Source organism: Ictalurus furcatus, chromosome 13 (assembly GCF_023375685.1).
Source record: "Ictalurus furcatus strain D&B chromosome 13, Billie_1.0, whole genome shotgun sequence".
NCBI classification, from domain to species: domain Eukaryota; kingdom Metazoa; phylum Chordata; class Actinopteri; order Siluriformes; family Ictaluridae; genus Ictalurus; species Ictalurus furcatus.
The window spans coordinates 28,977,099-28,999,503 of NC_071267.1; the positions used below are offsets into that span (position 1 = coordinate 28,977,099).

Consider the following 22,405-nt stretch of genomic DNA (forward strand, 5'->3'; position numbering starts at 1 on the left):
CACAGCAACATCTTCCAGCGCCGCTTGAGAGGATGTTTAGTATTAGAAGTCTCATTCTCACCCCAAAAATAAACTGTCTTTTTGCGTTTTGAGAGACTTCTCTTGCTGCAATACAATCATTACTTTGAAGAAAAAAACCCAGATGAAATAATAAACTATTAAGATAAGAATAATCTAACACACACACACACACACAAATTGTTTTGTTTTTTTTTGCGTACATTGCAGAAGTGATCTGCACTTTTTTTTTCTTTGCATAAAAAGAATTTCGGTTTGAGGACACTTGATAAACTTAATATAAAACTCAAAGAGTTTTCACTTGTTGGTGTCAACTTATACATTTGTTTAGTAGGTCATGTGAGTCCATTTTTCATATTTGAAAGCTGAGAGATTTATGTTTAATTTGTGAAGTATACTCTAAAAAGTAATTCAGGGGACCCATCACCACAACTTAATTAAAGATAAAAATTATAATTTATTTATTTAATTAAAGATTTTAAGTTGTAAACATTATTTTGATGAGTTGTGTTAATATTAATAATAATAATAATAATAATAATAATAATAATAAAAGTAAACATCAGCAGTCAAATGCAAGTTTAAAAAAGTATGTCTTGTGTTCAGCTTTAAAAATGCCAAAGGTCTGAGCTTACCTGAGTTCAGGAGGAAGAGAGTTCCACAGTGAAGGAGCAGAGACAGAAGCCCTGTCACCCATAGATTTTAGGCGTGTTTGTGGAACAGTTAACAGATTACACTGTGAGGAGCGCAGTCTGAGAGTAATGTGTAAGTAATGCGGAGTGAAGCCATGTAATGCCTTGTATATCAACATCATGATCTTAAAGTGGACACAGAACCTGACCGGGAGCCAGTGTAAGGACTCCAGATCATGAGTAATATGATCACATGACCTGGTTCCCGTCAGGATCCTGGAGGCAGAGTTTTGTACGTATTGTAGTTTGTTGACTGTGGATTTAGAAACTCCGGCTAAAATGGCGTTACAGTAATCCAACCGAGTGACAACTAATGAGTTTATCATTTGACATGTTGACATCATAATGTTGATAATTGCATCAACTTAATATTGTGTGTAATTTAAACTGAAATTTCTGCATTAATTGATTTAAAACAAAATTTAAGTTGTAGTAACTTAATGAAATTGGCTTGATAACTTCGTCACTAATGTCAAGTCCCCTCCCCTACCCATTTAATATGTCTGTACAGATTCAGACAGTTAAGACTGTGTTAGAGGACCTGTACACTGAACAAATACTACACAAAGGACATTTCAAGGTGAGTATCATTTCATTTACAAATTAATTCTACTAAAGCAATGAATTTGGGCATATTCTCAATTGTGATATGACCAGTAGTGGACTCGTGTATAGGTTAGGCTACACCTGCTAATACAGTTGATGGATTATGTTGTACTACTACACGTAGGTGATGCTAGTCATATTGAGCAGTGTAATTTGAATATCTACTCTTTAGTTCACCATAGCAGTGGATAAGAATGATAAAGTTTCATTTGACAAATCTGCTCATCTAGAGGGCTTTTCATTTGTGCTACAGGAAGGAAAAGCATGATTAAAGTTCTGCTTGTTCATGTACCCATCAACTATATTGTTTAATCTAATTTCACGTATTGACACATTTTTGTGAAAATCTTTTGCCATTCACATAGACTGCCTTTTCCAGTAGATTTATCCAATCTAGTATTTACACCAACAATGTTTTTCGTCTTTTATTACGGCCAGTTATGATTTATTTTACTCCTCAGTTAAATCAATAAGGTTAAATATGTGTGACGTCCCTTTAAAAATGTCAATTAAAAACATGTATCTTAATTTGACAAATTCACACATCAAGATCTGACAGCTTTATGTTAGAGCACTTGTGTGCCCTTAATGAACTTGAATGAGTATAGCTCCGCCCACATTGTCCGCAGTGATAAGGCTTCTGTCCTGTGTGAATGCGCTCGTGTTGTTGGAGATGACTCCGATGAGTAAAATTCTTCCCACACTGGGAGCAGTAATACATCTGTAAAACACAAATTTATTCAAGGTTAGGGCTGCACGATTATAGCCAAAATGATAATCCAGATTATTTTGATCAATATTGAGATCACGATTATTTATCATGATTATTGATTGATTTTATGGACAAATATGCAGCCAAATGAAAACAATTCAGGTGAATGCAGAAAAGGCACTAACTGTTTACAGGAGGAGAGACGCAGACAAATCGCCCAATAGAGTGGCGCATTGCAGGATATTTTCGCCTCTTCAACCTACACTGGCCCTGCTAGCTCACAAATTTAAACTATGAACTTAATTAAGCTATCTGACTTGTTATTTGGAGAAATAACACAGCACAAATCATGTAGACTGGATTCAGACGAAGCAGGTTTATTTAGCAGTCAACAAACAACCCAAATAGATCCCAGGGATATACGCCACATGAAGATGTAGCTTACACCAAACTTACGAAGAATGAAGGCATTACCCCTACATCTCTCTTTTGCTGAGTCATGGGTAAGTGAGGTCCATCCTTATCTGTTCCTGTACAGTGTACTTATGTGTACAAACCTGTTCACTTTAACACTGAATTTCAGCAGTTAAATTTTTTATATTTTATTACTCTTTATATTTGATAAATTTCTACATAACTTCCCTACATAATCTCCAACAGCATGTCATTTGTACCGGAACCCGGAAGTGATCATCACACCGGTTCCGTCGACAAAAGCCCAATAGGATTTTCCCATAGGCTTTTGAAGTATTGCAAAAAATAAGCTCTGTGATAAACAAAAGTTTACAACACTAACACGTTTTGTACATCAAGATCATTTTCACAAATTAACACAACTTTTATGAAGTTTGAAGCCTAAACACAATCGCCAGAAATACACAGTTAACCGTACACTATAAACGAACTACACCACGTTCGCTCCACTTCAACGCCACCATCACCAAACTTCCCACAACTTCGCCAAACTTTATTTAAAACATTTTTCATAATATGGATTTACTCTGTGGATGAATCTTCATCCACCTTTTTTGGGGGGGAATTGTGAGAACCAGTTTCAGGGCTCTACGGTAACAATTTCTTTTAGGAGCACTTGTTTAAATATCTTAAATAAAGAATCCTAATTAAAAGTAGACTAACACAAACATGGTGCATATTAGGCAAAAGGCTAATAGTTTTCTAAGGAAATAATGATCTAAGCTTAATGTCAAATAGATTTTAAATGCAACCCATAATAATTAAACATTATTTCATTTCTTATTTTATTTATATTTTATGAAGTAATTATAATATCTATTTTTATTTTTAAATTACTTATTTATAACTAAGCACATTTTCTGTCTTTACATTTTAGTAGTTTTATTTTTGTTTGTTTATCCCTTTTAGATCGGTTCCCCAGTACAGTGTCAATGTCTGCTGATAATAGTGTGTTTGGGGGATTAATTCAAACCATGGAAACTGAAGTTGACTTTTCTAGTGATATCTGGCAACCCTGAGTTTAAATTAAGTGAATTAGAGTTAGTGAAGGGGAGCAGCCGTGTACTGTATATTTACAGACTGAACAGTTATTATATTGATTATGATTGGTGAGGAATTATTTAATAAAGAATTCTGAATTAAACCGACCTTGTAGCGTTAGCATTATTATTAATTTACTCCGCGCGAAGCCGCTGTGTCTACACGAGCAGGTCACGGTAGCGGGTTCAGGTCATTTTGTGTGATCAATAAAAGATGGCGGTTGTGAGATCGGGAAGTTGCAGCAGATCTTCATCATAATGGCTTCTCTGCAGTATTTACACACTTGTTCGGTTGACTGAGATGAAAAGCAGTGTGAAAGTAACTGTTGCGCGGTGTCGATGCATTTTGGACTTCCTGTAGTTTTTATTCCTATTGTATTATACAACTCTGAACAGGTCACTCGCACCGGTGTGAATAAATATTTATTCACAGTCACAAATGCGAGTGAAATGGTCTCACTGTAGAGCCCTGAGTTTATCTGCAAAGTTTTTTCCCGTTCGGCGTGATGAGGTTTAACGTCCCCGACAATCTTTGTAGTGCCATTTAGCATCATGTTAATGTCATGATTTCCCCTCGCACAAGCACTGGAGTTCGCAGCGAAACTGGCAGCTTGAGTGCTTAAATGCTCTCATTTCCGGGTTTTGGCATTACAAAATGACGTCATCCCCGCGTCGCTCTATGGTGATTGGCTGTAAGTTTAGGAAGCGCTTGATTTGATCTGCAGTGGAGTTTTCTATGAGCGGAGGACGAACTTTAAACGTCAATATTGCAGTTGATCATGTTCATGTAATCGTGGGCAGTAAAAATCGTAATCACGATCGATATTCAATTAATTGTGCAGCCTTATTCAAGATGCTTACATTTTTTTAGATTTTGTCCCCATGTGTTTATGGAATTGTTTTTGGAAACGTCTCCTACAATACAGTAATACGGCTTGATCTCCCAATCACCCAGCTTTAACGGCTGTAACAGCTTTGTTATTTTAGATTTGTAACGTAATTCCATTGATTGCAGCCCAATTTTACTACATTTACATTTATTCATTTAGCAGACGCTTTTATCCAAAGCGACTTACAAATGAGAAAATACAAGCAAAGCTACATTATCACCTGATGAATAACTAAAGTCAGTAATTACACTACATTTGTATTTAAAGCAGCGCATCAGTTCCTTATGCAGTAAAAAGGGCGTTTTCTCACGTCACTTGTCTCAGAACGCTCTGATGGAACTGATGCGCTGCTTTAAATACAGTTATTACAGTTAAAATGGAGTTCTTAGTCACGCAATAATGGAAGAGGATTATTTGATGAGCCCAATTTCTGAGCGCCCCCCCCGGGAATTCCCCCGATTCTCCTGATGAGACACTCCGGCTCTGGCCCATGGACTTCAGCATGGAGCAAAAAAACTAACCCTGTGTAGTGTCTGGATTCCTCTAACTGCAATCTTCTCCAGCAGAGCGAGAACTCCTCCACACTGAACACTAATGAACTCTACAAGCTGAATGTTGGCCATGGGGAGTGTGGAACCTACCTTAGAGGAAGAGCACTGGATTATTTGGAGGCGGATCCGATGGGGATGGACCCCGCTTGCTGTCTTTAGAATAAAGAACTACAGCGTTCTACAATCAAATGAAACTTCGGCAGAAGGAAAAGTGAAAATACTACAAATAAAAACACGATAGCGCGAAATGATGAACAAGAAAACAAAACCGGTTTAAATTAAACACAGACAAGAAACCCGCGCCAAACGATTCTTCTTCTTTTGGTTTTATGGCGGTTGTAAAATTGTGCATGTAGAGCATCAATGTTGAGGAGAATAAAAAGGGAGAAAAAAATATTCATATCTGTACTAAATTCTGTTAATTAGATTTGTTGCTTAGTTTTTTTCTAGTAAAACCTTAGCCTTAATTTTGCCAGTAACCGCCCATCATCATTGCCAAACAACCCAATCATGTTACTGACCTGTTCCCAATTACCCTTCAGCTGTTTCTTTTTACTAACACTTTTCCAGCCTTTTGTTGCCCTGACCCAACTTTTTTGAGACATGTTGCAGCCATCGAATTCAAAATTACCTTATTTTCCCCTTTAAAAATCATTGTGTTCTGTTCTTATTTACATTTCACACAACATCCCAACTGTTTCGGAATTGGGTTTCTACCAAAATGGAACAAAATCAACAAATACAAATACATACATATAGTGAGACACTGGCAGTCAGTCTGCTTTCTACATTTTATTAGCAATTTACTCCAAAACAGACCATTACACAGATAATTATAAGAAAATCCTTTATGGATACGCTAAAACATTTACAGATACAGTGGTAAAAACATTTATGTGGTGATATAATTATACTACTACTACTACTACTACTACTACTACTAATAATAATAATAATAATAATAATAATAATAAAACAACATAATAATAATATCAACAACCCACATATATAAAATCAAATATTTAAAATCATTGTCAACAAATATCAGTACATTTAAATAAATGTATTAATTTAATTTTTAAAATCTGTTTTTATATAAATGTATTCATATTTTCTAAATACTTATAAATAATATTTATATTATTTATGCTGTAAGTATTTAGAATATACAGCATATTAAATGTAATGTGTATATTTCTTCTTAAAAAGTGTGATTGGTAGTACACCTATGTAAAAGCCTGAATCACGTTTTATAAAGGAGAGAAGAGGGGTAGAAATATTTATTACAAAACCTACTGAAATCATTTCCATACAGAATAAAAAGAATAACGTGTCAGCCATAAACGGGTCTGTACAGTGAAGTATACCCCTCTTCTTCCAAAGACCTATGCTTAAATCTACAGGGTCTGTACTGAAGTGTTGGTGAAACAGAATCCACATGTTTAGTGAGGACAGAACAACTGGATTGATAGATATTTTAGAGTTGGCTGTAGAAAAAGCTGAACAGACAAGTGTTTGGACTGATGGTGTCAGAGGTGAGCGGCTTTCATCCCTACACCAGTCCAAATCATGATCATGTAGGTACAGATATAGATTCTGAATGTTGTCTGATGAATAATCGTACATCATTGTTGTCCAGAAAGATTTTAGTTGTAAATCATGGGGGTAAAGAGGGATTAATATCGGTTTAGTTGCGGTAGGAATATCTGATGATAAACAACAACTTAAATTCATATTCTGTGGAGAAATCGGTCCACCATGTGACCCTCTCAGTAATTCAGGAGAAATTAAAGAATTTATTTCTTTTTTAAAATCTCTCAAATTTATAATAAAAGTTTCTAGAATTGAGGGATCTTTATTGAGTCTGAGTTTACCATATAACAATTTGAGAAGACGTTTAATCATTTCTGTATCAATCTCTGTTTTACTACTGACTGAAAGCCATGTCTTAAAGATTTCCTCCTCTTTCTCTACTAGCCTTTTAAGTTTGCTTATTTTTCTTTCTTCTTTCTTTTTCTTCTTTGTATTTCTTCTTTCTTTTTCTTCCTTTTGCACAGTGCTTGCCCCATGAAACCCCCTTCTATCAGAGTTTATCCAGGTTCCCCCTTTCGCCATTGGAAGCTTCTCTAAAAGAAACTCGAGGCCCTTGTTTTGGGTTTCAGGATCTTGACTGAGATCTAAAGCTATGAGTGTGATGATAAATGATCTAAAATTTCTTGCAGACTCTGAAATCACTGTTGCTAAAAAGTATGTAGTAAACCAAGCTTCCTTATTGGGGTCAAAAGTTCCATGTGTATAGATGCCCAGTAAAGTCTCTCTGAAGTACTGAGCATACTCAGCATACAGAACATATAAATCTTGATTATTTTCTTTGCAGTTACTTATTCCTTCTCGAATGTCTTTATATTCATGCTTCTTATGCTGTCCTTCAATAACTTTTTTTATTTTATCTGCATTTTCATTTCTAGTGAGTTGTTTTCCTACTAGAAATACATAAAGCTTCTTTGGATACAGTTTATAAATCCAGCCATTTAACATTAAATATTTGGAATGATTTTCACCAACACTTGCGTAGTGTACAATCACATTCAGGATGTCTTCACTGCACTTAAGTTCATAGCAGTTGTCTAAAACACAATTAATGTCATCCTCAGATGTAAACAATTTAAATTTTAACCAATTGTAGCGTTTACCCCCCCATTTTAATTTTAAATGATATATGATGTATGTGTCATTATTTAACCTAACTGGATGCCTAAGTTCCTGAGATTCTTTACCTTTAAGATTGTTAAATAAAGCCCAAGTTGAAGCCTCAGTGTCATCAGTGTGGGTTTTCCTGAAGTCTTCAGACACAAATCTACCAGGCTTTTCTGGCCAGGAATGTTCAAAGTGATGTGTTTGAAGGTTTATTTTATGTTTAACGGGTTTCTTCCTGCTGTTAGCAGATTTATGACCTTTATAATCTTTCTTTCTGCTGTTCTGGGTGCTGTGGTCCACGGGTCTCTTTGGTCCACGGGTCTCTCTGGGCGTTGGTCTCTTTGGGCGTTGGTCTCTTTGGTCCACGGGTCTCATTGGGCCTTGGGGGTCTTTACTTTTGACTAGTCTGAAAAGAAAAGAAATGAGTCACATTTCACAATATACGTAATTATTTATGAACAGGGTCGACTGGTGTAAATGTGCTATTGGGGCTATTCACCTGTTTATCAAAAGATTAAAAAGTATAAAGTTTCATTTTCAGGTTCATGAGATTATTTGTGGAATTGAGCGCAACAGCACCACCAACAGGTCATAAAAAACAGAATAGTCAGCAAGGTCTTATAATAAATTAGTACATATTGTACTAAAAGACCAACCAGAATATTTTTACATGCGTACTAATTCTACTTGTGATTTGTACTTACTGTATGATTGCATGGAGCATTGTGTATGACATAAATCCGTTTTAATTCACAAAACCTCTGCTTTTTCCTCCAGCATGAGAGATTTGTATATATTTTAGTGTTTTTTATATACTGTGTGTATTGCTGTTTATGGTATATATGTTTTATATGTGTAGCATCAGTGTAGCGCATGAGAAATAAAAACAAATCAAATAACACATGAACCAAAAGTATTCATTTCACTCTGAATTGAACTCAGGGACTAGACTGACAGGAAAGCAGCAGTAAAGGCATCCTTACACTATATGGCCAAAAGTATGTGCACCCCTGACCATCACACCCATATGTGCTTATTGAACATCCCATTCCAGATGTATTCCCCTTTGCTGTTATAATAACCTCCTCCACTCTTCTGGGAAGGCTTTCCACTAGATTTTGGGGAGTGGCTTTGGGGATTTGTGTTCATTCAGCTACAAGAGCATTAGTGAGGTCGGAAATTGAAGGGAATCCCCACAGACAGTTTAACACTATGACTTTTATGTTATGATAAAAGATCGAATTGCAGAGTTTGGTTTTGTAACATGATGTTTTTGAGTATGCGTAAACTATTAACACATGCATGGTACAGATTAGGCAGCATCATCGCTACCTGTTACTGGATATACATCGTGCGCTTGTGAGAGGACATTGATACTCATCATACAGAAGTTGCCACAAGTACAGTAAGGTAAATGTGAACATTATTTTTTTGATGAGACAGAATGTTAATATAAGCTAACTTACATGAACAGAAGAGGTTTACACATGGCTTCTTCTTTGAATGATGGAGCTTTAACCAGCGTTTTTGGATGGCACGGTGAACTGTGTTCATATACAATGAGTTCTGGAGGTGTTTCTGAGCCCATGCAGTGATTTCTATTACAGAATCATGTCTGTTTTAGTGCAGTGGCTCCTGAGGGCCCAAAGATCACAGCCATGCAGTACTGATTTTCACCCTCATCCCTTACACACAGAGATTCCTCCAGATTCTCAGAATCTTTTGATGATATTATGTTCTGTAGATGATGAGATATTCATAGTCTTCAAAATGTTACGTTGAGGAACATTATTCTGAAATTTTTCCCCAAATTGTAGATGCAGTTTTTCGCAGATTGGTGAACCTCTGCCCATCTTTACTTCTGAAAGACTCCCTAAGATCCTCTTTTTATCCTCAATCATCTTACTGCTCTGTTCCCAATTAACCTCCAGCTGTTTCTTTTTACTAACACTTACTTTTCCAGCCTTTTGTTGCTCTGTCCCAACTTTTTTGAGATGTGTTGCGGCCATAAAAGTCAAAATTCCCTTATTTTTTTCATTAAAATGGTCCATTTCCTCAGTTTAAACATTTGATGTTTTCTATGTTCTATTGTGAATAAAATACAGATTTATGAGATTTACAAATCATTGCATTCCGTTTTTATTTACATTTTACACAGCGTCCCAACTTTTTGGAATTGGGGTTGTAATTAAATCGAACTGCGCCACAAAAAGTAAGTTTAGGTGCCTTTTTAATAAGAATAGCATCACCCAGGTACAGGTGGGTCTTTTTAAAGAATTGTCATATTAGCTCATCTATAGTCTCTCTACAGTAGATCATATTCATTGAAAATAATTATTTAGTAATTCAGGAAATATGACAAAAACGAATCTGTGATTTTTACACAAAAACAATTACTTACATGCTTTAAGTTATGTATTAAATTAATTCATGTAAATATGGACAGGGTGATTTCAGTATTTCTTGTTTTGTGTCAGCTTTATGCCTGAAGCTATTGTATTAGGGAATGTTTTTAAAGATCAAGTGTTTCAGTAAAGTTTTCTTGGTTCTCCCCCTCGGTGTTTCTCAGTCAGATGTAGGGAATTAGCATGTAAGCTAGTTGCTGAATCATGTTGGGTTCTGTCCGTTCAATCTGTATGAAGGATTCATTCACTCACTGTAGTGTTACTCATGTTCAGATGATGTGTACTGTTTTACAGTGTTGAGATTTTATAGTTTGATTAAGTCAAGTTTGAGTGAAACTAAATATAATTATATATAAAAAATATAAAAACTGCTAGTTAAATTTGCTTACATTTTTCTGAGAATAATAATAAAAAATACTATCATTATTCTAATATTATTATTATTCTATTATTATTTATTAGTGTAACCTTACTTAAATTTACTAAGATTTTATGTCTGGAAATTTTTTAAAGTACATTTCAATCCAGATTTTTTTCAGTGTAGTGTGTCTTGATTATACTTTCTCTGAGGAAAAAAAAGTCACCTGTCCAAAAAATAGAAGAAAAACTGTTCTGAATTAAGAAAGTAAAGCATTCAGCTTACATTTGATGATGAGATGGAGATGAAAACACTCCTTTTGATATTGTTGGTCCAGTCCAGCTGCTCCTTCACCACGTGTACTGGGGCGAGGACGTAATGCTATTCACGACTGGGAATATGAATCAGGAGAAGAACCACTTACATTAGCCTTGTTAACATCTCAAAACTGAGAGAAAGGTGACGATTAAACGGGTTTCAAATCTCATTTTTATTCTGAACATGTCCTACTAACAGCAGGTCGAATTCAGTGTCTGTTAGAAAATGTAAATTAGCAGGAGGCATAAAACAGTAAAGTGGATTAAATAACGCCTTCCAGTCCTGCACTACACCTTCCCCACTTTATTCTGTTTATTTCACTTCCTTCTTCCTAAAAACATATTCTTCATTTAATAAAATAAACGACTAATCTGTTTGTGATACATGCCATTTAAAAAAATGCTTAGCATAATTTTGATATTTAGCTAAAATAAATGGTAAAAAATGAAAATAATAATAAAAATCAACTATAAGTTATTACCTGTGGATGTGTTGAATTCTAATAATAAGGAGTTCTTCTCTTTAGTGGTGACACTGACTATATATAGCACTGTAAAAGGAGGAGGGATCCACCTGTGTGTCCTATTAATCATACCTGGGTGTGTTTAATGAACGTGCAGAGATTACATTCTGAAATTAGGTTTCGTTTCAGAGGTTAGACTTGATAGCTTTTGCCATGTCAGTGTCCCAAATCTCCTACTGCACCAAATAGCGGTATTACTAATACAGTGCATCCGGAAAGTATTCACAGCGCTTCACTTTTCCCACATTTTGTTATGTTACAGTCTTATTCCAAAATGGATTAAACTAATTGTTTTCCTCAGAATTCTACAAACAATACCCCATGATGACAACGTGTTTGAAATCTTGGCAAATTTATTAAAAATAAAAAACAAAAAAGCACATGTACATAGGTATTCACACCCTTTGCTCAATACTTTGTTGAAGCACCTTTGGCACCAATTACAGCCTCAAGTCTTTTTGAGAATGATGCTACAAGCTTGGCACACCTATTTTTGGGCAGTTTCTCACATTCTTCTTTGCAGGACCTCTCAAGCTCCATCAGGTTGGATGGGGAGCGTCGGTGCACAGCCATTTTCAGATCTCTCCAGAGATGTTCAATCGGGTTCAAGTCTGGGCTCTGGCTGGGCCACTCAAGGACATTCACAGAGTTGTCCTGTAGCCACTCCTTTGTTATCTTGACTGTGTGCTTAGGGTCGTTGTCCTGCTGGAAGATGAACCTTCACCCCAGTCTGAGGTCCAGAGCGCTCTGGAGCAGTGTGAGTGTGAGCAATGTGAGTGTGTGAATGAGTGTGTGAATGTGAGTATGTGAATGTGAGTGTGTGAATGATTGTGTGAATGAGTGTGTGAATGTGAGTATGTGAATGTGAGTGTGTGAATGAGTGTGTGAATGTGAGTGTGTGAATGTGAGTGTGTGTATGTGAGTGTGTGAATGAGTGTGTGAATGATTGTGTGAATGAGTGTGTGTATGTGAGTGTGTGAATGTGAGTGTGTGAATGATTGTGTGAATGTGAGTGTGTGAATGAGTATGTGAATGTGAGTGTGAGTGTTAGTGTGTGAATGTGAGTGTGTGGTTATGGTGTATGGTGCAATGGACTGCTGTCCCATTCAAGGTGGATTTGTGATGCCTGATCCTGAGATCATAAAGACCTAACTGAAGATAAAAGAATAATTTTCACTTAATTAAAGAATTAATTTCTAATTTATATCTGATTTATAAATGATAAACACTCACTCACTCACACACACACACACACAGAGTAAATGAAAGGTTCCTGAATATAATAAATACTTTTAAAGGTCAGTAATCTGTATAAACTGGGGGGAAAATAATAAAGAATACATGACAAACATTCTAACGTGTCTGTAACAGTTTATAAAGAAAACAAAGGACTTCTCTTAACTCATCTTGTAAGTGAAAATTACTGCATAGAGAGATAAGAAAAAGATAAACCAGTTTCCCCTGAAGTCACATGACACAGGAATGAATGAAATGAAAGTTCGTGTGATCACTTGTTCAGACCGCTAACGGTGTTTCGTTTTGAAAGAATCTTTTAAGTGAACAAATCATTCTTGTTCATTTCCATATACTCATATTTTTCATTCTCTTAAGTTCCACACGTGTAAAACACATGACTGCTTTTTCAAAACTGCATTAGATATCCATTCCTAACTATGTCATGTGACTTCAGATAAATCAGCCCTGTGTCAGGGCCATTTCAGTATTACTTAAAATAATACTGAAATGGCCTGTAGTACACTACTGCTCAACATTTCACTGTCCAGAATTCATGGAGCATGTGACCTTCTCAGTAATTCATGGGAAATTAAAGAATTTATTTACTTTTTAAAATGAGCATATACTGTGTTAAAGGTTTGTAGAACTGAGGGATCTACACTGAGTCTGAGTTTACCATATACCAACTCGAAGAGATGTTTAATCATGTCATCTGTTTTACTACTGACTAAAAGCCATGTTATACAGATTTCCTCCTCCTCTACCACACTGCTTGCCCCATGAAATCCCCTTTTATCTCTGTTTATCCAGGTTCCCCCGTTCACCATTGCAAGTTTCTTTAAAATAAACTTGAGGCCTTTTTTGTTGTTGTTTCAGGATTTTGGTTGAGACTCAGGTACAAAGCCATTATTCTGATATTAAACAACTTACCTGCAGACTCTGAAATCATGGTTATCAAAATGTATGTAGTAAACCAAGCTTCTTTACTGGGGTCAGAATTTCCATATAGATCTCTGGTGTACTGAGCATACTGACTACTTTCTTTATAATTTGTTGTTCCATTTAAAATGTCTTTATTTGTGCTTGTGAAATGGTCCTTTAATAACTGTTTTGATTTCACCAGCATTTTCATTTGTTGTGAGGCATTTTCTACTAGAAATAGTTTATAATTCCAGCTGTTTACCATAAAATATTCTGGTTTCTTTTCACCAACACTGGCATTAAAACTGAGTAAACAGAATGAGGAATAGTGTAATTGAAACTTTTTTCCCCCAACTGGTCTGTAAAGAAGTTATGTCACACTTGCATAGTGTACATTCATGTTCAAGGAGTGTTCACCAGATGTCATTTCATAGCATTAGTTGGAAGACATGAAACTTAACCAGTTTTGTAGAAGTGAACCAACCAGTCCCTTGTGTTTTGTACTTGTGTTTTGTCATCTCCCTCCGATGGCTTCCTGTAGCCGCTGAATCAAATTCAAGGCCTTGATGCTCACCTACAAGACCTTGTCTGGAACAGCACCACCGTACCTCAACTCTCTCCTGAAGGATTACGTTCCCTCACGTGAACTGTGATCAATCAATGACCGACACTTAGTAGTACCTACTCAGTGTGGCTCAAGATCCCTTTCCAGAACCGTCACACTATCTGTTCCTTAGCGGTGGAATGAACTTCCAACCTCAATCCGGACCACAGAATCTGTCACTATCCTCTAAAAAACAGCTAAAGACCCACCTCTTCCAAGAACACCTAACTAACCCCTAAAATGCCAACCCTCACATTATTTAAGAAAAAAAAAAATTATAATTAAAAAAAACCCCAACAAACTTACTCTGGTCCTTACACCTCTACTCTGCACACTGTACTTCTATAGAACTCAATTATAAATCATGTACAGTAGCACTACTTGTCTTTACTAATTGTCCTCCGCTTGATATATCACTTTGCTAGTATTTCCTCATTTGTAAGTCACTTCGGATAAAATCGTCTGCTAAATGAATAAATGTAAACATACTACTCTCCCACATTCATAATACAATGCTGTGTCTATTTTTTTGGTTTAAAACAATACTTATCTTGTGTAAAAATGCCCAAATTAAAGTCTCAAGGTCATCACTGTTGGGTTATTTGAAGCTTTCAGAAACAAACCTATCTGGCTGTGATGGTCAGAAATGTTTTTAAAAAAAGTTTATTTTAGACAGCCATTTTGACCCCACCGGACTTGGGTGATAACTTCCTCTGGCTTGTTGAGAATCTGGTGTCTACTGTACCATAGATCTCTTGAGACCTGAGGTGACCACAGACAGCTCTGATTAAACATGGTGGAATGATGAGGGGCTTCACTATTGACCTGTAACAGGGAGACAGGAGAATGGGCAGAGGTGCAGAGATGGCTTAAAGGATTAGAATGCAAGAGGAAACTAACGTAAAATCTGAAACTCAGTTGGTTGTATTTTAATCACTCAGTAAATATTTTACTGGCTGCCTGTTTCCACCTGCCTAAAGCAGACATCAAACCCAAGAGCTAACATGCTACATACTGCACTACCAAAGCACAACTGTCAAAGTGGACAGAGCACCTGGTTAAAGTGAAGACAATAAACCAGAGGAAACTGAAAAGAACATCTCTACTCAAAGAGGCTAAAGGAAAAGATAACTCAAAAGTAAAACATTTTCCTCAACAGAAGAAACTCCTAAACTCAAGAGGGTTGCTAGGTTGACAAGCTGAGGCCAATCTGGTGCAGAGGAAAAGCTAGAGTAAAGCACTAGTTTTCAAAATTACCTATACCAACTTCGTCTTATCCTCACCACCTGAACTCAAGATTGAGCAGTGAGTGGCAAACTTCCCTTAAATGAGCCAAGAACAGGTGAGCATAATTTACTGCTCATGTCTCCCTCTGGTGGCCAAAGTGGACACATACAAGCACTCAGTTCCACCATTCCTGAACAGGACCCCATGTGTGTACAATTACTGGGTGCAGTTCTTTGCTCTGCACAATGTATTGACTTTGAAAATACACTTTATATTCCAACAAAACTTGGCATTATATAAAACACAGTGTGGTAGAGAGAAGAGAGGCAAAAACAGCACATGTAGATTTTACAAATTTTTATTACAACATTTTTGTACAAGTGAAGCGTCTACTTCAACTCCTTCACCGCCAGACCTGAGAGAGAGAGAGAGAGAGAGAGAGAGAGAGAGAATGATGTTCAGGGCTACAGATGAAAGATTTACATCATGGTCACTGTATACCATGTGAGTAATGATTGTACTGCAGTCTTGTGATTAGTGTAAATGTTGGTGAACCGGTGGAACTGAAGCTTCTATAGAAATCAGAAATTCAGTACTTGGTTCGTCTTTTGTTCTAGCAAGTGTGTAAATGCACAGTGAGCACCACCCAGGCCCAGAGTGTTTGGACAACTTGCACCAGAAATGAGTGAATCTACCACATTCAGACTCGATGTTAATGACTTTACAGAGCCACATGAAGTGATGGTGCTGAAGCTGTTCTCCCGGAGATCCTGATACACGTCCTATTTAGGGCTGCAACTAACAACTATTCTCAATCAATTAATCTGCTGATTATCTATTTACTGATTAATTGGATTTTTTTAAAATCACAATTTCTCAGTACCATTTTTACATTTATTTATAATTAAATCCACAAACCGAGTGCTGCATGTATAAACTTGGTCTGAAGCAGGGGTGGACAATCTTATCCAGAACGGGCCTGTGTGGGAGCAGGTTTTCATTCCAGCCAAGCAGAACTACACACCTGATTCCACCTGTTTAATCAGTTGATCTTGGCTTTCAATAGATTCAGGTGTGGCTTCTGGTTGGCTGGAATGAAAACCTGCAACCACACAGGCCCTTTCGGGTACGATTGGACACCCCTGACCTAAAGCTTTACATTAGCACAATTGTTTGTCCAATATTGAAACATTTTTTATGGATGCAATAAGGCACTGAAAAACTACAGTCCTAAATTAATAAATCCTCACTGCCTTTAGACATGTACTTTCTTTGATCGTAGCGTTTTAATTGGACATTACAGATCTTACTTGCACTACACTATTTACGCTGCAAGAACAAATACAGATATACTTGGAAATACTTGAAGGTCGCACACTCCCCCCGCTGTCAATTACAGATCCATCTGATGGTGATGGAGGTCACGCTGACAAACAGTAAACTGAAGAATTTCATTTCCATAGACTGGGTATCTGCTAAAGCTAGCAGTGTCGCATTACATGCAGTCATTTGTAACTGGGTTATAGATGTTACTGTACATGTTATGACTTGCACCAAAAATCACTGTTTTTGTTCAGTTAATTGTTGTGGGACCTCCGGTGGCAACGTTAAGTAATTAATGGGTCGTTCACATTTAACCTGCGAAACCACACCCCTTCTCCCGGCAGAGAAGTCTCTCATGCTGAGAGGGAGTAGGTAAAAATGTGCTCCAGCAAAATGAGATTTTTGTAATATAAAACAAGTTTACCCCACAAATGTTAAACTGAAAGTTCAGTGATGTGTAACAATATGTTAGTTGATAGTATATGACCAGCTTTGCGAAGTCGTTTTGACACGAATGCGGGTGAATCTTATTTCTTTTTGTTCTTTTAGATGTGTGCGTATGCATGTCTAAATGCCCACTGTCACCAGAGGAAATATTTTTCTCCTTGTGTTACAGAATGAAACAGGATGCATGAAGCACAGTTCCTCGTGAGGTGAGTGACATAAGGAGCGTTACACATGCTCCATCGACTAGGAAGTGGCGGAACAAGTAGTACTTCACATGGGACACAGCTTTGATCTGTATTCTTCGCCATATTTCCCCATGTCCCCCGGTAGTGTTTTTGGAAGTCGTGTCGTGAGTAAGTGAGCCCTGTGACGTATGCAGAACTAATTGATAATGAGATTTGTTGCCAATTTTGATAAGCAATTATTGATTGGTTGTTGCAGCTCTACTCCTATCCCACTGATAAACACTGAGACCTGGGCTATGACCCAGCAATCTGCTGAGATAGCGTGATATATCCACACTAAAATATTACTGTCCCATGTCTGAACCTCTACAACACCTCTTACTCACTGTTAAAGATAACCGAGTGGACATTAAACACTGTTTTGAATGTTTTCCCCTCATGTTCATTTGTTTTAATGCAGGAAAGTGAAGATGTAATTAATACTGTTGCTGTAACTCTCATCCCCCAGGACTGATAACTACAAACCCGGATGAACAACAAGCATTCATGCTGAAGTAAAACGCAGCTTCACCCATAACAATAAGGATGTTTGGTGCAGTCCTAATAAATCTACAGAACAGATTTAAACTCCAGACTCCATTTAAAGTGATTGAAAGTGAAGACGTCACGTCAACACATCTTCAGCAGGAAAACCGAGCAGAGACGAGAACACCTGCACCAACATTACTGATGTAGGACAGAGGAAGGGGCGGAGCTTCCAGGAGGTGAGTTTACATTACAGACACACCTCTTTTGGTGTGTTATTGAGTAATATCTCACAGCAGTGAGATCTCATGTGGTTCAACTACAAAGCTTCTACACAGTTCTGCTGTAGAACCAGATCTTTGCATATGCGAGCAGGTATTTGTGAAAATTTGCATGTTAGGTGGTAAATGAGAAACTATTTGTGAATGTGTGCGAGAAACTGAGCGAGTGTGTGTTTACCAGGGGGCAGAGACTGTTTGAGCTTCTCGGCCTTCTCCTTGTCGGTGATGACGAGTGTGTACAGGTATCTGCTGCAGCGCACCTTAAACTTCACATTGTCCTTGTTCTTCTTGATCTTAACAGCTACACACACACAAACACTTATTTCCATCAGACAGGAAGTGATCATGGTTCTGTGATGTACAGAATTAATTTCACATTATAACCCGTTTATTCTCCTCTAAACTACGTCATTATTTCACTTTCAGAATAAACCTCGCACTGAAGAGAAACACTGATGTGCTGCATTGAAAAAAATTCACACGATATTTTAATTAAAGGACTGAAAACTAAACAGGAAACTGCAGCAACTGTTTAATTTTAAAGGTGTATTGTGATGCAAGTCATCACATCACTCAGCTTTAACTTTATAAACTAGTGAGTAAAATAAAGACAAATTAAACACACAACTCACATTTTGCATCCTTCCTCCTGGCCGTCAGCAGGAAATCTTTAATCTCTTCAATTTTGCGAGGCTAAAACATCACCACAAGAAATAACACATGTGAGTTCCTCTTACCTTCCCCAACTTTATTATTCTTTTAATTCTATGAGTGCTCTACACATCCCTGTGAAGGAGCTGTTACTATAGAAACAGCAGCATAACAAGCACATTAATTATAAATACAGCTGTGATGTGCAGCTGCACTACTGTCAGAGCTGCTGTTATAGAGAACTAATCAACTCCTCCTGACCAATCCAGAACTCACAAACTTACAAAACACTACAACTATAAGCTAAAAGAATTTTAATCATTAATAAAATGTGTGCAGGTTTAAACTTGAGCTCATGCTGTTAGAGAAAAATAATCATCCTCATCCTGTAGCCAATCAGAAGCCAGCAATCAAAACTACATTTATATGGAATAAGTGCTTAGCTGTTAGCATGAGCAGGTTTGTAAGCTAACGGCGAAACCTAAAACGTGTAAAATGAAGTATAATTTACTGTAACGAAAATTTAATAACGAAATTACATACAAATTTAAGCTAAACAGGTCAAAGTGGTGAATAAATGTGGTTTTTAGTTAGCCAGCTAGCACGCATGACTAGCCGGTCGCTAACGACACCTCAGTGAAAGCGTTTTTTTTTTTCATTTTCGAAGATTATCTACAAGACTAAACGACTTCGTTATTTTTAAAAAATGTTTAATTCGCACAAAATAATTATAATCAGATGAAGGATGAAAGGTTCAGAAATGCGGCTCCTCACCATTCTCCCGGCGGAACCTGCAACACACACACACAAAGATAAACAATTACGTTAAGACCCGCCACACAAATCTCACAAATAACGATTTAATTCAAGACTTATGAAATTAATAATAGTGACAGTGTAGCGTGTTTTCAGACACATCGCAGGATTAATTCAGATTTTTGGAGATAAGGTTGCCGACATTTCAGCGTTAACACTTACACAGCCTACAAGAGAAGAAGGAAAAGGGGCGGGACTTCCGCTTCTGCCCTATTTATTGCTTCGATACGGCGGCGCACGAGCGACAATTTAAAACATAAACGCAAAAAACAAGCGCCGTCTCGCGGCGACGTAGCAGTACTACACCTAGTGATTCGAGTCATTTAGTTCAGGAAGATCATTCGATTCTTTAACTCACTGATTCGTTCAAGGATTCATTTACATTTTTATATATTTTATATAAAACTGGATGTTTCTATAAATTAATTATGAATAAATTATAAATGAAAGTTTATTTTCACTTTTTTTTCCAAACATTTTTTTTTAATAAATAGTGCTTCTCTCTGACACAGCTGTCATACCTGATTTGTGGTGTTGAATTAAAAGGGTTTTTTTGTTGTTGTTGTTGGTTTTTTTAAAATATTTTTTTATTTGCCAGACCTTCACTTCTACCCCAATTCCTACACTACACACTCAGGATTCTTCTTCTCATTCATTGGCATATTTTATAATCATAATCTAGCAACAGAACAGTGTGAATGTCTTTTTATACAATATCAAACACATTTTAGAGCAATGAAGTAATAATTAATAATAATAAGTAATAATTTATTATTATTATTATTATTTATTATTATTATTAATGATAAGTAATAATTTAATTCCATTTTATTTAACATTTTGTTTCATTATTGTTTATATGTTTTCCTTGTCAATTTTTAATTAATTTCAATTTGTCTGCTAAAATAGATAATGTCCCTAAGAAAATCTTTGACATTCACATAGTTTTTTAAATGAATCATTCAGACTGATGATCCATGGGAGTCGGTTAACTTGAAAGAGCCATTCTAAGAAATTCAGTTGTCCTGTATAAAAATCACAAACTGCACAAACACACCAAAATATTATTCTTATAATTTCCTTTGAAATATATATATATATATATATATATATATATATATATATATATATATATATATATATATATATATATATAAATATAAAGATGGGGGAATACATACAGTTGCAAAAACAGAAAAAGGAGCTCTACTAAGTACTAAAGATGCTTGCCATGAAGGGGGTGAATAATTTTGAGAATAGAGAAATATTATAAGTTGCATTTTCAGCTGAATTTGGGGGAAACCACTTGAAGCATTCATTGTGTCAAATTATTTCAATTACTTTTGTTTGATTTGTTCATCACAAACAGCTGAAAGCCTGTAAATTTTTACAATAAACCTGATTTGCAATGGGGGTTGAATTTGAATAATTTTGATTTCAACTGTGTATATATATATAAAATTATAACATAATTATGTTATAGTTATGTAGTGTTGAGTGCTGGAGTGAGGCAGTACACAATATGACACGTGGTGTAGGCAAAAGACATCCCCAGAAGGGCTATTTATTGATATTTTGAGGGTGAGAGTTGGGGTTAATGTGAGAGGTGGTGGGGTAGTGTGGATGCTTTGCAGTGTCAGTGTCTTCTTACTGCTCTCTCCACCCATGTCATGTGCAGGCTGTTCATAACAGTGGTGCTGAACCAGCTCTGTCCGTTCCATAGCATTAGGAAAGCCCATCAGCATTGCCATGGTGGACCCCTGCTCTGTGCTGCACCTGAAATAAAAAGTCTTGTAGTGAGAGAAACCAATGGGAGATATGGGAATTGGTTTCTTTTGCCTTAGCCATCCATTGAAGTGGAGCATGATCTGTGAACAGAGTGAAGTGTCTGATGGTGAGGTACTACTTAAGTTCCTCTATGGCTAATTTGATGACAAGAGCATCCCATTATACTGCAGCATAGTGTCTTTCATCTGGGGTAAGTTTTATGCTAATGTAAAACACTGGGTGTTCTTCCTCCTCAAACTCTTGGGGTGCCCAGGCCCATTTCAGAGGCATTGGTATGCACTGTGAAGGGGAGCTGGTTAGCGCTTCTTTCAGGGCCTGGAACACCTGTTTGGCTATGTCCGTCCAGTGCACCTTGTCAGGCTGTCCCTGTTACACCACGGCCAGCAGAGGGCACTGTGGCACGGCTCCAGACTGGTCACATGACTTTGTTTTGTTTTCATTCGCTTTCTGCCCGAGTTCTAGTTTCTGTTTGAGGATGTCCTTGATTTAACCCAGGTGTCTTTGGTTTAGATTAATTATGTTGGGCATTTAAACCCCTCGGGTCGCGATATTATTTGTAGTTGAGATACCTGTGTGAGAAGCATCAGTCTTAACGGTGTAGCATCTAAGTTTAGCATGCAAAGCGGTCTTTGTTTTCATGTCCTGTTTCCTGCCTCGACTCTAGTCCCATGTTTTCTCGCTAACTCCGTATAGACCGCGTTCCCGTGTTTGCTTGTTTGTTTCATTGATTTATTAATAAAGACAGTGCTCCTGCACTTACTTCCTGTTTATCCCTCTGTTCCGTAACAGTCCCTTCTTCTTGAGGTCTAAAAGAGAGGAGGCAAAAGAGAAGATGTTGGGTGCAAACCTCTGACAGTACCCTGCTTGCCCCAAAAAGGGACGTAGATGGCATTTGGAGGTGGGCACGGATATTCCTTCATGGCCAAATGAATGACCACATCAAGGTATGCTGCCATGAAGGAATTGTGTGGCCATAGGATGATGACCATAAGCCACTGAAAGGTTGTTGGTGCTCAGTGAAGCCGAAAAGGTAGGATCTGGTATTGCCAGTGCCTGCTGGAGGTGGAAAACGCACATTTGGGTCTGGCTTTGGGCTTCAAAGCTACCTGCCAGTAGC

General features: G+C 37.0%; 2 protein-coding genes across 2 annotated transcripts; both read right to left on the bottom strand.

Annotated features, from left to right (window-relative positions):
* Window positions 1-6,670: 6,670 nt before the first annotated feature.
* LOC128616598 (uncharacterized) lies at window positions 6,671-10,909 on the bottom strand. The gene is made up of 3 exons (XM_053639205.1): window positions 10,729-10,909; window positions 6,749-8,086; window positions 6,671-6,689 (listed from the first exon to the last, which is right to left on the bottom strand). The coding sequence occupies exons 2-3, from the start codon at window positions 8,053-8,055 to the stop codon at window positions 6,671-6,673; spliced, it is 1,326 nt and encodes a 441-aa protein (XP_053495180.1). The 5' UTR covers window positions 8,056-8,086; window positions 10,729-10,909.
* A 4,705-nt stretch (window positions 10,910-15,614) lies between these two features.
* rpl38 (ribosomal protein L38) lies at window positions 15,615-19,719 on the bottom strand. The gene is made up of 5 exons (XM_053640560.1): window positions 19,663-19,719; window positions 19,459-19,475; window positions 18,666-18,726; window positions 18,212-18,334; window positions 15,615-15,687 (listed from the first exon to the last, which is right to left on the bottom strand). Exons 2-5 carry the CDS (start codon window positions 19,459-19,461, stop codon window positions 15,662-15,664), a joined length of 213 nt encoding a protein of 70 aa, XP_053496535.1. The 5' UTR covers window positions 19,462-19,475; window positions 19,663-19,719; the 3' UTR covers window positions 15,615-15,661.
* Between the last annotated feature and the right edge of the window lie 2,686 nt (window positions 19,720-22,405).